The sequence below is a fragment of the Anthonomus grandis genome, chromosome 4 (assembly GCF_022605725.1).
Source record: "Anthonomus grandis grandis chromosome 4, icAntGran1.3, whole genome shotgun sequence".
Lineage (NCBI taxonomy): Eukaryota > Metazoa > Arthropoda > Insecta > Coleoptera > Curculionidae > Anthonomus > Anthonomus grandis.
Genome location: NC_065549.1, coordinates 23,539,938 through 23,556,979, shown reverse-complemented (window position 1 = coordinate 23,556,979; position 17,042 = coordinate 23,539,938). Strand labels below are relative to the sequence as shown.

Sequence of the window (17,042 nt, the reverse complement as noted above, 5' to 3'; positions counted from 1 at the left end):
AATTGTTGATAATTAAATCAATTATTAGGAAGCAAGCAAAGCAAATAAAATCTGCAATATAGGTTAAGTTAAACCATAGAGTAATTAAAAGTATAATTAAAATTTAATATTTATTTCCCTATGAGTTAAACAAAACCAATGCCTTGATTTTCAATTTCCGTAGCTAATCGGCAACGAAAATTGACGAACTTTCACAAAAGGATCAGCAGTGCTGCCCCACTCTCAATTTCTCTGATTGGCTGGGCATATTTGTATTTTAACGTATGCTGTACGCGTCACCTCATTTGGGAAACGCGAAGAGGTAAAGATCAGTCTCCTTATATCCAGTCTCCTTGGGTCGTGCATTAAGACGCCACGAGAACATTGAAAATACCGTTGACATTTCATTGACGCAAACGTCAAATTCAAATTTGTTTGGAGTTAAATTCTACTATTCCAAATAAGTTTGGGTAGTTTGGGTTTGAGTTGTTTATAAACTTGTGATGTGAAGTTGTATAACTGTTATGTTTAGAGAATAAATTTGACTTATAATATATATTTATATATATTAGACATTTAGAAATTAATTATTGTGTAAATATTGTAAAATGTGTTATCCAATATTTTAGTTTGGTTTAGAAGTTTGAAGATGAAACCTCAGGCAAAAACCATCAAAAGGTGAGTTATTTTATGTTTTGATGGACTTTTAGTTAAGCTTTGAATTCTGTTATGCTAGTTTAAAGCAAGCAATACTCCCAAATGCCATTTAATATGGATGGTAGTAATTTTGAGTAATCGCCTCCCATGTCTCTTTATTCCATAAACTTACCCACATCTCTCTATTATGAAAGTACATTTTTGTTGAGCTCCTCTTTATCCTTAAAAAAGCTAGTTATCCTTAAAGATATTTTCAATTGAAAAATTAGCTTTTGGTAGATTTACAAAATAATAGGTATTCTATAAAGTACAACTTATAAATCTTACCTGTTCCATCTGAGTGGTTTGATTGGGTCACAATTGTATTTAAAATTTGCTGAAAAGTGTCAAAAAAATTGTTCAACAGGTTGCTTTTATTGGTTTCTGAAGGAAAAATGAGTACTTCTTTTATTTTTACTTTTTTTTATTAATCTATATGCATTTTATTATTATTCAATATTAACCTTTTGCTAATATTCATGAGAATGATAAAAATATCTATTGTTAAGTAAAAACAAGAGTGCTGCATTAAACCTAGGGTAGATCCTTGTATTTTAATTTAGAAAATATTTACCAGTTATTAATAACATTGTTGTTGTTCCCAATATAAAACACTTTTTATCATGGTTTGTTTTATTTCTACTGTTATGCTATAAATATTTAAATTTAATTCTAGCTCAACTCATGATTTTTACACAATAGCTTGAACAATAGTTTTATCATGTACAAATTAAATTAAAACTTATATACCTAATATAATTTTAAAATAAAATTTTAAAAATTGAACTAAAAGTACAGAATTTAGTTGTTACAATGTCAATACTTGTACTACTATAGCAATCAATTGGGAACATGTTTTTCTTGCTTTCATATCACAGCCTGAAAGTATTGTTATCTAACTCCTTATAATCTTTAAATTCTATTCTTTAGTAACCTCTTAAGTATTTAGTAATAGCACATATATGAATTAAATTCATGCTTGGTGCATGGTGCAGGTGCAAAAATTTATGCTGGACATTATCAGTTTAGGGAGTTTGGGTCTATTGAATTATGAATAAATAGCTTATTACTAGTATTTAAACTATATGGAAATTTTCACATATTTTTCTGACCAATTTCCATTTTATTTCTTAGCACAAGGCAGCTAAGGCAATTAGATCAAAACAGCTCATTTAAAAGTAAGCTGAGGTTGGATAAAGGAAAGTTAGGAGAAATATTTAAGGTAAGGTAATAAAGTATAGAGACCATTATATTTATACCATTAGAGTACTTTTAAAACTAATAGTTAAAATTTATTTAGTTTTCATTTAGTTATGATACAGGTTTTTTAAAAGTCACCATTATAATCAAGATTAAGGATACCTGATTTTGTGTCTTCATAACACACTTTCTTTTAAAAACTCCTCTCCTAAATAAAATAAGTCCATTTATAATTGTGTCTAATCTTATATCAGTCTAATAGTTGTGTGTGTTACTTTCTCCCACTTTTTTAGCACATAATTTAATATCTTATTATGCCATGTAGATTATTTATCGGATGTAAAATATTTTAGAATATAAATAAATCTCATTTTACTTTTTGTTGTAAAAAGGAAAATAAATTGAAAGAATTCATATATATTTTGCATTAAACTTTTTTAATAATTTTAATTTCTATAATGATTAATGCAATTTAGGTGACTAATTCTCTGATCAGATTTCTTCTGAATCCATAATCTTTTTAACACTATTTAAGAAAATCTAAATGTAATGTTAATATTTCAATTAGTCTCCACTCTTTTGACCATTTGTTAAATCTTATTGGTAATTTTATGTAGTTTAATTTAATAAAATATATTATTTTCTAGTAATACGCTTACCATAATTTATTTTTATTATGCAGAAGCCACAATATGACCGACAGCTTATCGCCCCAGAAAAAAGTATAGCAAAATTTCCCCTCAAGAAGATACTGACCGAAAACTTAAAGAATCCGTTAAAAAATCCAAATTCATTACTTTTGACAAGTACCCCACATCACACATTAGGCGGCTCAAAGGCTAATTTCTTTAACGATCGGCGTTCTTCTACTAGTATATCTCCAATTCAGCAACAAAAGCCTTGTAAGGCTATTGAAAATGGACAGAAAGAGAACAGCTTATCTGAAGCTTCAGATGATGACAGTGAAGTTCATTTGGTAAATAATCATATATTTTTAATACACATAAATTTAAAAGATGGTATTGCTTTTTGCAGGATATCAAAAAAGCAGAACAAATCAAACCAAATAGATGGATTGGAACCACCTCCAACAGGATAGATACTAATGGTACTCCTGTGGCAAATAAAGAACCTGTGGTAGCGAAAGAAAAAAAGGCTGCAGAGGATTCTCTTATTTTTGTTGATTCAGATTCAAAAAAAAATGGTAAGTCAATAAATAGTGTTGGGGTACAATTTTTTTTCTATCAATTTGTTTTTGCTGTACGAAAATATTTCTCAAATATAGCCTTTATCAATATCTTTTTAAATTAAAACTTTTGAGGTATTTATGGTTTAATTAGTAATGTAGAGATGTCTAATAAATACTACTACATATTTTATAATTTTTTTTTTCTAGTTTTCAAGTAAATTGAGCTCCTATAATGGCAATAAATGTTTTATTTTTAAATTTATGAACTTATCATATTTTTTTTGGTGTTGATGAAGATTATAGATTAAAAAACCAAAAGGCTAATTACAGATGCATACTCATTTTTAAATATAAGATGATAAATTTCTGATCAGCTATGATCAGAAACATGGATGCAGGTATAAAAACTGCATAGGTTCTTAGATTTAATTAGAAAGAAAGAAAATGTGCTATATTACGTAAGACAACAAAATCTTGTGTACAAGCATCCTAAAAACTAAAAAAAATCCAAATTCACTTTAAATTTCAAACAAACATAACAAATAAAACATTTTACCATAAAATTTACACAAATAATTAATTATAACAAAACAGATTGAAAAAATAAAAAAAAGCATCTTTTTGATAAATTTGATTAAAAAATAAGTAAAGCTGTCAATAAAACAGAATTTAGAGGAAGTAAATTAAAATATTTAATAGGAAACAAACTAAAACACTAAAATGATGTCAGAGCACAGGTCAAAAGGTATCATTAAAAAAATCGTCAAGGCTATAATATGCCCTGGATAATAAAAGTGATTTTAATTTGTTTTTGAATTTCTTAACTTCTAAAATTTGTCTGATACATAGAGGAACATGGTTGTAAATTTTTTTGCTAAGGTATATAAGTGAGTTCTTGGTGAGGGAGGATGTAGGGATTGGTAAGGGAAAATCGTTAACCTGGCGAGTCATATGACCAGTGTTAGAGGAAGGTTTAGGACATTTATGAATAAGAGTAGCTGTTTCTAAGATAAAAAGAGTTAGGATTTTTTGAGATATAAAGAGAGATTTACAAGAATCTCTTAACCCAGCGGAACATACATAGGTATCTAACTGCCTTTTTTTGAATCACAAAAATTATGTTTAATAATCCCTTGTTGCTTAAACCCCAAAAAGGCAAGCCATAACGAAGATGGGACTCAATAAGAGAAAATTACACTGAACGTCCAACTACCCCTCCCAGCTCATGCCCCGCTGATAAAATTCTGATTTTTGCAAGTTTTTCAACTATCTTGGAGAGGGTAGATAATATAGAAATTGGACGGAAATTACAAGGCTCACTCAAATCTCCACCCTTATAAAGAGGGATAACCACTGCCTCCTTCAAACATGCTGGAAAGATGCCATTATGAAAGGAATTGTTTATGGCAGAAGCTAAGGCTGAGTCAGGCAAAAGGAGTAGTAATTTTGATGATATCCCATCAGCTCCAGCTGATTTATGGTTTTTTAAGCTTTAAATTGCATCTCTAACGTCAGTAAGGCTAACAGGATAAAAGAAAAAAGAATTTTGAACTGACACTTGTTGAATATAATGCAAAGGATCAATATTAGTATTTACATCCTTGAGCAATAAATGAGGAATATTACAGTAATAATCATTTAAACTATTTGGTCTTACATATAATGCCTGAAGTCATTTATAATTGACCAACATTCTCTCTGCCTATTTGAGGACATATTCAAGCGGTCACTATAATATTTAACCTTTGCTGCTTTTATCGTCTTTCTGTATAGACTACGACATTTCTGATGATAAAGAATAATGTTTGCATTAGTTGTAAACTTGCACAACTTAGCCAAAAAACGGAGGTTTTTAGCTGAAGTTCTGAGGCCTGCTGTGACCCATGATTTTCTATTTTTCAATTTAAGCCTCTTTTTAGGAGAACACTGATTGATCTTGTCACATAGCACATGAAATGACAAAGTAAATGGGTCAGGAGCCATTTCAACTGCATTCCAATTAACCAAAGCTGTAGTAGAAGAAAAAGCATTCAAATTTGCTCTGCTGAATCAAATTCTTCCTATATAGTGAGATGAAGGAAATACAGTGTTGCATGGAATCCTAGTGAGAATGGCTTCATGGTCAGAAATACCAGATGAGAGTACTCTACATGGCACATCATTTAAATTTGTACACAAATAATCAATAGTAGTTGCAGATGAGGATGTTATATGTGTGGGTGAAAGAACATGTATCTTCAAGTCATAAGATTCCAATATACTTAAAAGGGATGTATGATATGATGGCAAGCTTACATCAGTGAAGGTAATATTAAAGTCACCAGCCAATATAACTATGGAGTGTAGAGACAATTGGGATAATAGAGAATCAAGTTTGTCCAGGAACATACCAATATCTCCTGTGGGTGGTCTATAAACACAAAGAACGTATAAATTAAATCGCTTACAAAAACAAAGGGAGAATTCAAAAACCTTCTCCAACAGAAAGCTATCATACTTATTAATTTTACAGAAAAAAGCTTCAGTTGTTTGTTCAGATATTAAGAAACATTCGTTAGGCTTTAACCAGTGCTCAGTTAGTAATACAATATCAGGAAAATCACATGAATCAAGTAAAAGATGAAGCTCGTCCATTTTATTTCTTAAAGACTGTATATTTAAAATAAAACTACTGAAACTTTTCGCATGCTTATTTTCAATGTTATTTATAGAATGTTAGTGAGCTTCATCTTCTGTGTATTTATCTATAAAAAAGAATCCCTATCACAGTCAGTATCTAGAAGTCCAGGTTGATTACTTGGTTTTATTGTGGACACATTTTTTGATGAAATGCTACTTTTGAAATGTTTTAAAATATGGGTATACAGTAATGATGCCAAATCTGATCCAAAGGCTGGCATGATTAGACTCTAAAAATTCTATTTAGATTAATATTATTTGCATGAAATATTCTATTGAGAGCCTTATTGCTATTATAAATTACATTATGGTTTGGATACATGTAAGGGCTTGTCATCACTAAACTATTGCTGTGTAAATGTATAATTTTTTTTAAAATATCGAATGATGAGCAAATACCATTTAACATTAAAATCAACAAATCATTTTCTGTAAATTCCTTAACCATAGATGATGCAGTATAAATCAGTTCATTGTTTGTACTTCCTGGCTTCAGGAAACACTGGACTTTGTAGTTAGCTTCAAACTTCAGACGCAATTTCTTCAGGAACACTCTACTACAATTTCCACTCACAAAAAGAAGCTTAGGTCGATTATCAACAGGTGAATTTGGCCTACATGGCAACTGTGTTGAAGAATTTATATTAACAAATTTAGATAAGTTTTGCTGTTCCTTTAATGCACAAATATCGGAATAGCAAGTATCTTTTTCAACTTCCAACACCTTTATAGACTGGATCATATTCTTATTCATCTTAGTTAAATCATTAACTTCCATTTGTAACATATTTATTTGCGTCTTATAGGTTGCAGATTCATTTTCCAATGTTTTTATTGTTACAATTAATTTTTTATTTAAGGTATTTAACTCATTGATTTCTATATTGAAATTTATTTTTTCCTCTTCACATACTTTTAATAGTGACAGTAACTCACTAACTCACATTCTTTAGTTTTTAAATTTGTTAATTCAATTTTCAAATTCAAAGTTCATCATTAAGTTTGTGTAGATTATCTAGGGAGGAGGAAAACTTCTTTTCGGCCTCTGACACTTCATCTTCAAACACCAAACTATTTCTTCTCATTCTTTCTATATGTCTATCCTTTTCTTTTAGTTCAATCAACAATTCGTGAATCTTCTGCTCGTAAGACTTCTTTTCTCTCTCAAGATATGTATAGCCTAGCATTATATCAGATCCTCAGAACTAATGAGGAGAATTTGATATACAGGATTCAAAACTCATTGCATTAAAATTAAACTTTATATGAAAAATTGGAATATAAAGAAAAAATACTGTTTTAAACAAAAAATGTACAGACTAATGGATTTTAATTTTTAAAAATACCAAATATTTCTTCATTATATTCATATATACAGGGTGTCCGGAAGCTAGATGCAATTCTTTAAGGGGGTGATAGCTGACTTAATTTCAAACATTTTAAGCTAAATATGTGTAGGTCGAAATTTGTTTATAAATTTTTTATGGCAATTTTTGCATTTTTCTTAAGAAATACCAAAATTTCACACTTAAATGGTAATAGAGCGCAAGTTACAATTAGTATCGGAGTTTCAAAGTTTATTTTGTTTTGTCTAATGTGTATTAATAAAAATACGATCAATTTCAAGCTTCTGTGTGAACTTATTAGAAAAAATAGAGATATTGAAACGTAAAAAATAAATATGGAGTTAAAATAAAAATGCTTTGTTTTATGTTTAAATAATTGTTATGAAAATGCTTTCGTCGTTCAAACCTCTCTAAAAATATGCCTGGCTTCTGCCCTTTATTTTAAGATATCACTCATGCCGATGCCTGGCCAATTCTCAGAATTATGGCCTCTTTTGTGCGGCAGGTCATGTAAACAAAACTTACTGGATTGGTTTTCTATTATGGGACAGTTTAGGTAAATATTCAGGTAAATAAAAAGTAATAAAAACAAAATTAAGCAGAGGTACCTAATAGTAGATACTGTAGGGTAAGGGGTACCTAGTAGGTACTTTGGGGTGGGGGTTACAAGTTAGGTACTCGCTGAATAAATAAAAACGTGTGATTTTAGCCTCTTGTTGTTTAGTTTCACTCTCCCTTCTAATTTTGTAAGATTATCAACTTCGTACTGACTGCATCCACTGTTTTTTAAATCGAGTTTCTGCCCGTTTTATTAAACAGTATTGTAAAATGGAATTTACCAACCAAGAGTACGATGACATTGTCTTCAAATATGGACGCGCTAACGGTAATGGAGCTTTGGCACGACGCTTGTACCAGGAACGTTATCCAGATCGGAGGTTACCAAACTTCAGGGTGTTTCAAAACATCTTTCGCCGTCTTACTGAAGTTGGCATTGGGAATAATCCGGCACGTGGATTTAACCCTGGCCATAGTAATGTAGAGATCGAGGAGCAAATACTGGAAGCTTTTACCGCAGACCCTACTGCAAGCGTCAGAAAAGTAGCTAAAGACCTTGGCCTTTCTAGATGGGAGGTATGAAGAAAGATAGACAGTATCCCTTTCATGGTACGGGGGTGCAGGGCTTACAAGAAGAAGACCCTGCAAGACGAATTCAGTTCTGCCGCTTTTTATTGAACATGGACATCGAGGACCCGTTATTCTTAAGAAGTATCTTGTGGACAGACGAGTCCAATTTTTCCAGGGAGGGTATTACCAACTTCCACAACCTCCACGAATGGGCTGCCAAAGATGCAAATCTGCACTGGAAAAACAAAAATCATTTCAGAACAGATTTTCGGTCAATGTGTGGGTTGGAGTAATAGGCAGGACTATTATTGGGCCACATTTCTTACCAGAGAATTTAAATGGTGCGAACTATTTAGATTTTCTACAAAATGATATCCCCGTTCTTTTAATCCAGCTTCGTGGATTATTGGAACGAGAAAGACCAATAATCTTTCAGCAAGATGGTTTTCCAGCGCATTGGTCCTTGGCTGTCAGGAATTACTTAGACGACTGTTTTCCGGACGGTTGGATCGGTAGAGGCGGAACCTTTCCTTGGCCTCCTCGATCGCCTGACCTAACTCCGTTGGATTTTTTCATATGGGGCCGGGCAAAGAGGCTTGTATACATCACCGAAATAAGAACAAGAGAAGAGTTGATTTGCAAAATAAATGAAGCATTTGACAGGATGAAAAAAGATATGACCATAAGAGTAACCACCACCGAAGTAACAAAAAGGGCTCGAGCCTGTATTAGAAATAATGGATTGCATTTTGAACATGAACAATAAATAGTTTAAACAAAATTGTGTTTTATTTAACATTAAAACCTAAAATAACCCCACAATCGGGGCTCTAATGCTTAGTAGGCCCGAGGCCTCTTAGAATGAGAGTTCTCAGTCTAATAATTTTTGTTTACATGACCTGCCGCACAAAAGAGAATTGGCCAGGCATCGGCATGAGTGATATCTAAAAATAAAGGGCGTTTCAATGTCTCTATTTTTTCTATAAGTTTACACAGAAGCTTGGAATTGATCGTATTTTTATTAATACACATTAGACAAAAGAAAATAAACTTTGAAACTCCGATACTAATTGTAACTTGCGCTTTATTACCATTTAAGTGTGAAATTTTGGTATTTCTTAAGAAAAATGCAAAAATTGCCATAAAAAATTTATAAACAAATTTCGACCTACACATATTTAGCTTAAAATGTTTGAAATTAAATCAGCTATCACCCCCTTAAAGGATTGGATCTAGCTTCCGGACACCTTGTATATCAATCTACATAGTATTGTTATTAGTAAAAGACAAAATAAAAGGATTTATAATTTTATAAATTGTAGATAAAAGGACATTTAAAATATTTTTACATTTTCCGTTTTTTAGATTTAATATTAACTTGAGTCAAGTAGCTTATTTAAAAACAGAAATACAGTAAATATTCTTTAAAAAAATATTATTTTATGCAGTAATAAGTTACAAATTAACTGTAAGTACTTTTTATTATTATTCACTAAGAAATTTGTATGTCAATTTTTACCTGTATTGAAGTTTGTAATTGTATTTTGCTTAACATTTTTTTTGCCTTTATACTTTTTTAATACATATGTTTTTTTTTGTTAAAAATTTTACCTTTTTGTTAAAAATTAGCTCTAAATTCTATTTCAAATATTGTGGTCTGTAAAAATGAAATTGGAGTCAATATGAATCTTTGGGCTCTCTGAATTACTGAAAATTATCACATGTTTAATTGTTTATGAGTTCATAATCTTTTATATTTTTATTTAGGGTAATGGAGATAAAAGCACACGCACTTGGATCAGCACCTAAATTTTTTTCAATTGAAGTTTTGTACAAATTATATTCATATTTTGTTTGATTTTTTATTTCAGCTCTAAGGTGCTGATATTCAACGCATTCTGGGCTCACTTGCTTACTCAACTGAGAGTGAAGTTTATTTTTCTTTTTAATTTTATATTTTAAATCAAGAGAGAACCATACTGGAAATTTCCCTGCAGTGTTGGATTTTACCTTTGTTTTTGGAATTGAAATGTCCAGAAATTGGTATATTAGTTTATAAAATGTATTAAACCCCATACAAACATCATAGCATTTAAACACCATAGACCAGTCGCAATCAGAAAGTGATCTATAAAGAGTAAAGAAGTTACCTTTTGCATAGTTGTATGTATAAGTCTTCGTATTAATTGTTTTATTTTGTACAATCCTCAGATTAAATTGTAAATTAAGAGCAGGGTGATAAGCATCTTTAGATAATAAAGGGTCACTTGGTCTCGATACTGTGCATTTTTCCATATTAGTTAGTGAAAGATCTAAAGATCTGTTAATATCTTAAAACAATAAATTAGGAATATTATTTACTTGGCATAGATTATACATATTAATAAATTGCTGCATCAGGACATTTTTATCACAATCTGTATAATTACAATTATTAAAATAAGGTAAATTAAAATCTCCTAGCAATATCACATTATTAGTAAAATTTCCCCAAAAAGGTTAAAATATTTTTCATACATTAAAACAGTGGAATTTAGTATGAAATAAACAACAGACAAATAAACAGATATATTTTTAACACTTACTTTAAGTATCAGACAGTCACTATCACAGTCGGCATTTACTATTTCATAAGGCAGTTCCTTTCTGTAGTTAAGGTTACTTTGAGAGGGTCCTCCTATTATTCTGGTGGTTTTGTTGAGAAAATTATTCCAGAGATATTTTTTTCTGTAATTTGTGGTTTAGAACCATCATATCTTCAAATTTAATAGTATGTCTAGTATTTGTGCTTTCTTATACAAGAGCAGTGTAGTTGTTTATTTTTATACAGTGATATTTACATACTTTTGCTTTTTATAGATTCCCACCAACAAGGACAAGAAAAAACTCCAAACAATCTTCGGCTCAGCCGAAGAGATCAACACAATAGCACCACCAACGAAAAGAAAAAACGCTCTAAAAGCGACTCTACCGTCTCCGTTACAAAGAAGAGTAAAATTCCTTTGAGAACGATTTCTCATGACAAAGAAGTCGATGCAAATGGTGAAAATAAGAAGAAAGATGTAAACATTAATTTTACTGAAGCTGTACGATATACGCCGAGCATGTCAGGACAAAAGCAAATGGTTAATTGTGACCTCGTTACTCCTAAAAATGTCTCTATGATGGATGCTCCTGACAGTAGCTGTTTGCGAGAAAACAAGCTATCAAATAAAAAAAAAGAGTCCCCAGTAAGAACTAGAGACATGTTTGTTAACAAAACACCAAGATCAAATAGAAAAGTAAATTATGAACCTGACGGTAAGTTCATATTATTTTCTTTACTATTCATTTATTTACGTTTTTTTAATGAAATAAAAATTATTATATAGTTTCGAGAATAGTGTGCAATAAAATGAGAAAAAAAATCTATATAGACATAATTTGGCATTGAGATTAAATTATTAAATTTTGTGCTAAGTACAACTTAATAACTAAATATGTAATGGTTATTAAACAGGACTGGCTTAGGATATTTTTATATTGAAAATGCATGTTTTGTCAGAAATCATATTGAACATCCAATGGTAATAGGTCCATATGAAGGTTTTCAGTTGAAATAATGCATTAAGACGATCAGGCAGTAAAATTAGGCTGTTTACTACCCCGATTATCACTAATAATTTAGGAATTTTGTGCGACAAACGACTCGTAAATTTTCGTCCGACCATGGTGCATTTTGTGAATATTCATTAAACTCCAGACGTTATAAGCATCAACTAATCAGATAATAGTTTTCCAGGAAAAAAAAATTATTTTTGGCCACTATTAATTGAAAAACTTGGGCGTTGTGAATAGTTGTTAATGTACTGCTATACTATTTAGAAATTACTTTCTATGCCTCCTAATTTCACAAATTAATGTGAATAAGGATGGACACCAGAATTTTTTTTTTGTTGATGGATCAAACATCAAATTAAATTATAACAATGTCTAAAAACTTATTATTCAGTATCCACTTAATTTATAAATAGTTTTATTTCCCAATGAATTTATATGCATGTTTAGATTGTATTAACTCAAAATCGGTGCATTTTAGCGATATCAAACAGAAACAACCTTCTTACAAAGAAAATTCTAGATTTTCAGATTTTTTTGATCATAGTTGGGGTTAGAAATATCCTAAGTTTTTTGCTAAGGTCCTATTTAATATTATCGAAACATCTAAAAATTGTTTCGGTATTAATTTGTGCCAACCTCAGGGCTACAATTAAATTAATTATATTTTGTTATTTACAACAATACGTTAAAATAGTTTTTTAAATTTTTTTTAATATTAATATTAATTTCAATTTTAAAACAATTAAAGTAGTGCTAAAGTTGAAACGATAATATTGTGCATAAATTAAATCGAAAAGGCAACTAAAACTATACATATATTAGATTTTTTAGAGCTAGAATTTTTTTAAATAAAGAATTTTGAAAATTGAAAAATTTTAAAGGTACAGGATAGCCTAAAGCCTCATCATCATTAGGATCTCGGAAAGCAGAAGGGACGAGAGGTTGGTAAAATTATGGCAAATTTGCGTAATATAGTCATTATTAAAATTCAGTTTAAAAACATTAAAAAATTTTGATACGTTGGCATATAATAAATTTTGAAATCTTTTTTATTTTTTTCTGACGTTATTTTATAATCCTTTGGCAAAATAGATAAGATTTTATTAAGGCTTTTTGCTCCTCTACAAAGTGACGTTTTTATATTTAACGTTCGACGTTTCGCCTTTTAGAAACCATCACCAACTTTAATTTTTTGATTTTTTTTAGCCACCTTAACATCATGAAATATTAAAACTTTTGACATAAAAAAGGATCAAAACGAGAATATTTCATAAACATTGTCTATTATAATTAACCATACTCAAAATAAATATGCAATATTTTTTCAAATTTAAAACAAATAACAGATAACAATATTTAAGGAAAATTAACATTTAGTCAAGTAAGCTTTAGCAACTAAATCAAACTTACGATAATAAGTAAACTCTAACGCAAATGCTTAAATAACCCGCCTTTGTTTTCTGTATACTCTTAATTCGCCTGCGCATACTGCCCGTAGGATTATTCTCCCTTTCATTTGTAGAGCCGCGGTTTCAACAATTCAGTTGGGCCGCAAAATGTTTTTGCAAAATAATGTTTTGTGGAATATTTTAAAATATTTTTACCAAAATATAATCCAGCGGGGACAAATCTAGGCTTCTGGCAGGCCAACGCACGACACCCTGGTGTGCAATCTCCTGATTGGGAAGGATTTCATAAACCTAGTTGCTACCATTATGGGATGGTGCCGGATCTTGTTACCACCACAACTACTTCTATTTCTAAATACCGTAATACTAAAAGTATAACCGCGGAATTTGAACTGAATCTAGTTAGTGAAAGTTTTCTGGGAAGTGTCGGAGATTGGATCTAATGCCATTGGTATAAATGGAATTAACCTTGAAATAATGAGGCGATTTAGTCCAATAATTTTGCATGTGCTTTTTAATTCCTGCATGCAAAAGACCATTTTGCCGGCCCAAGACGGTTGAAGTCTTGGCACTACCAACAATTAGCAGCCCTAAGGATGTGTATTATATAACTTTAAGCTAAAAAAGATTATCTGACTGGTTTTACGTCAACATAAAATAGTATATTACCTTATGAAATACCTAAAATTACGTAAACGATGACTCAAATATACTTCAGTTAAACTTCTAAATTAATACAATATAGGTCAATTTGAAGATATATCTCCTAATATGTTCAAATGTAAAATAAAACAACTGCTTCTCTGAAGTATAAGTTTGTTCGTTTATAACTTTTTTGAACATATATGTAATTATTTTTTTATGTAATGTTTTAATGTTGCAATGTAAAACTTGTTTTTTATCTTTGTCATATTACTTTTCTTTATGGGTTATTATTTTTCTAAATGCTCCGATAAGTTATCAGCATAGCTGACCTTCGCCCAGTTTAAAATAAAGGCATTTATATTTATATATTATTATTACCTATAGCAACATATTATTTAATAGCTTATTTTTAAGCTGACGTAATACAGCGTTATTCAATACCTAGAAGTAATTTTCAGCATTTAAATTTTTCTCCTAAAAAATTGGCTCCATTATTTTATTGCGATTTAGCCCGATCCATATATTGATCTTCCCCTTCATTAATGATCTTCACCGTCTTCAGACTTAATAGATTTGTACCTGTATTCTTAACCCCATAATAATATTCATTAGGTTGCTTAAAAAGACCGCTTGTCGAAAAATTGCTCTTATCTGTCCAGATGATCTTATTTAAAAATTCCCCATCTTCTCCAATATTTCCTTTGAGCAAATGACAAAAATTTAATCTTCTATTGAAGGAACTATGTTCAAATTCTTGACTTATATGAATCTTATATGGCTCATATTTGTATTTTGAATCTTAATCCTAATTAATCCTTTGAATCCTAATTCTTGGCATTACTAGTTCTGCCGCAAATTGGTGGGATCAAACTTTAGGATTTTGCGTAAACGTTAATCAGATATTTTAAAAATGTAGTGCTGAACTATCAGGTATAAAAAAAAATTATAATTAAAAAGTTATATGCATTAATTATGGACCATTTTGTAATCTAAAGGATCTCTGTGTGAAAAGAATTTAAAAAACATTTGTTTTTTATAGTCATGTATCAAAACTAATAAAAGATTAAATTATCCAGCAAAAATGAGCTATTATGCTATTCTTTATACCATTTCTTATGTATTATATGTCAGTCGATAATAAAAAAGTTAGTCTTACAGCATTTAAAAGCTTCTTCATCATCGGATTCTCTGCGTTCGCCTTACTTTCGATGGGGTTTATTGAAACTCTTAGGGTTTATTAAAATTCCCTGAAGTTTTAATCCAATAAGAAACGGAAAAGGTCAGAGGTGGCGCACGCTCGCGTATTATGCCAAATATCGATCGCATGACATTTTTAGATTTCTGTTCATACTGTAATAAATTCGAATCATCACGTTTTTCGGGAATTCGAAAACCCCATCTTTACTCTTTTAATTAGTTTAAAATGGTAAATTGACACGTCAACAATCAAACAATATAATTATTGCTGTTGGTTACAAAATATCAAGCTACCTTTTGTTTTTTTCATTGATATTTATAGAGAATGGACCCAAACTCAACAACGTCGAAAATATTAATTGCTTGTAAAACTCATTTCTGTTATACAGGGTATTACAAAATTCGGTGCACATATTTTGAGAGCTTATTATTGGAGTCAAGTAAGACATTTTTTTCCTATAAACATGTGTCCTAAAATGCTTCCCCTCAGAGCTACTGCCCTTCTAAATTGATTAATGAAAATTGATTATCTGAAACCGTGACTACATTAATTTATCGGTCAAATCTGCTGAAAATTGGGGGCTTTTTTCGTTTTCCCTCCAAAAAATGATGTAAATTCAAATTTAGGGAAAGATTCAGAGTAGCTTACCCTTCTGGTGGCCCTTATATTATGTTTTCGATAAGAAAATTAAAAATCTAGCAACATCATTTTTCAATTTTGGTATCTTGCATTTTTTCGATACAATTAACCGTTTTCGAGAAAATCGTTGATAGACGAAAGAGAAGCATTATTAAATTCGATTAAAAAGATCGAAGTGGGCTGTGATTGGTTTAATTTTTGTCAAATCAAACTAATTGCAATTAAAAAATGCAAGAAACAATAATTTTAGATTTTTTCATTGCTAACTAGATGGTGTTCTAGATTTTAAAAATTCTTATGAGCACCATTGCCCATGAGATATGGGCAATCATATGGGTAAGTCCCCTTGAATCTGTGTTAACATTATTTTTGGCATGGAAAATGTCAAAAACAGTCAAAGAGCCAAAAAAAAAAACTGTTGTCAAGCCTTCCATATAATCTATTTTCTTCAAGCAATTTGCCCAGGCTGTAGCTCTCAGGAAGAGTATTTGTTTAGCATGTTTATAGGATAAAAAGTTCTTAATTTGAATTCAACAATACGCTCTTAAAATATTTGCACCGAAGTTTGTAACACCCTGTATAATATTGTTTTTTTTTTAGTCTAATTTTATCCTGTAAAATTTTTAAGACAAAAATCAATTTTCCTTTAATTATAATGTAATAAAACATTTTAATTTAATTTAAACAGTATTATATTTTGTCACACTTCAAGAAAATATCGTTTTGAAACTCGTTTTGAAGTTGAGAGTTGTAATATTATATAATGTTTAAATGGCTAATTTGTAGCGAATAATAAAATGAAAAATACAGATTTTTAAAAAAATAAGGTTAATGATGGTTTCTGAAAGACGAAACGTCGGATGCTAAATCTAAAAACATAATTTTCTCGAGGAGAAAAAATGACCCTAGTAAAGTTTTATCTATTTTGGTATAGGGTTGTAAATAACGCCAGAAAAAATTGAAAATATTTTCTTAAAGTTTTAAATGGAATTTTAATAAGCATCAAATTATGCAATTTAGCCATAATTAATTCCGAGATTCCAGTGATAAGGCTGTAATTTGAGTCACCCTGTATAAAATAGAATAATTATTTTAAAATGAAAGGACAGAATTCATTTGAGGTAGAACTTTAATAATAATTATAATTATAAACAAAATGCCGATATACTTTGAACTAAACTTCTCTAGCAATTTTTAGTTGGACAGGAATCTTAGACAGATTCGATATAAATAAAGAAGAAACAAAACACAACTGATCACTTACAAAAAATTCACTTCAAAATTTAAACTTTGCCTACAATACTTAAAAAACCTAGAAAAATATTACTAAAAAT

General features: G+C 30.1%; 1 protein-coding gene across 4 annotated transcripts in view; it reads left to right on the top strand.

The window, feature by feature from the left end:
* The first annotated feature begins 387 nt into the window (after window positions 1-387).
* LOC126735356 (uncharacterized) overlaps window positions 388-17,042 on the top strand; it is a 109,628-nt gene continuing 92,973 nt past the window's right edge. For 2 of the 4 annotated variants that reach the window (XM_050439319.1, XM_050439316.1), the window contains exons 1-5: window positions 389-657; window positions 1,810-1,897; window positions 2,558-2,851; window positions 2,911-3,079; window positions 11,077-11,517. In XM_050439319.1, the coding sequence (XP_050295276.1) occupies window positions 629-657; window positions 1,810-1,897; window positions 2,558-2,851; window positions 2,911-3,079; window positions 11,077-11,517 (1,021 nt within the window). In that variant the 5' untranslated portion in view covers window positions 389-628. Of the gene's footprint in view, window positions 658-1,809; window positions 1,898-2,557; window positions 2,852-2,910; window positions 3,080-11,076; window positions 11,518-17,042 lie in introns of all 4 variants that reach the window. The other 2 variants (XM_050439318.1, XM_050439317.1) reach the window with 2 other exon arrangements.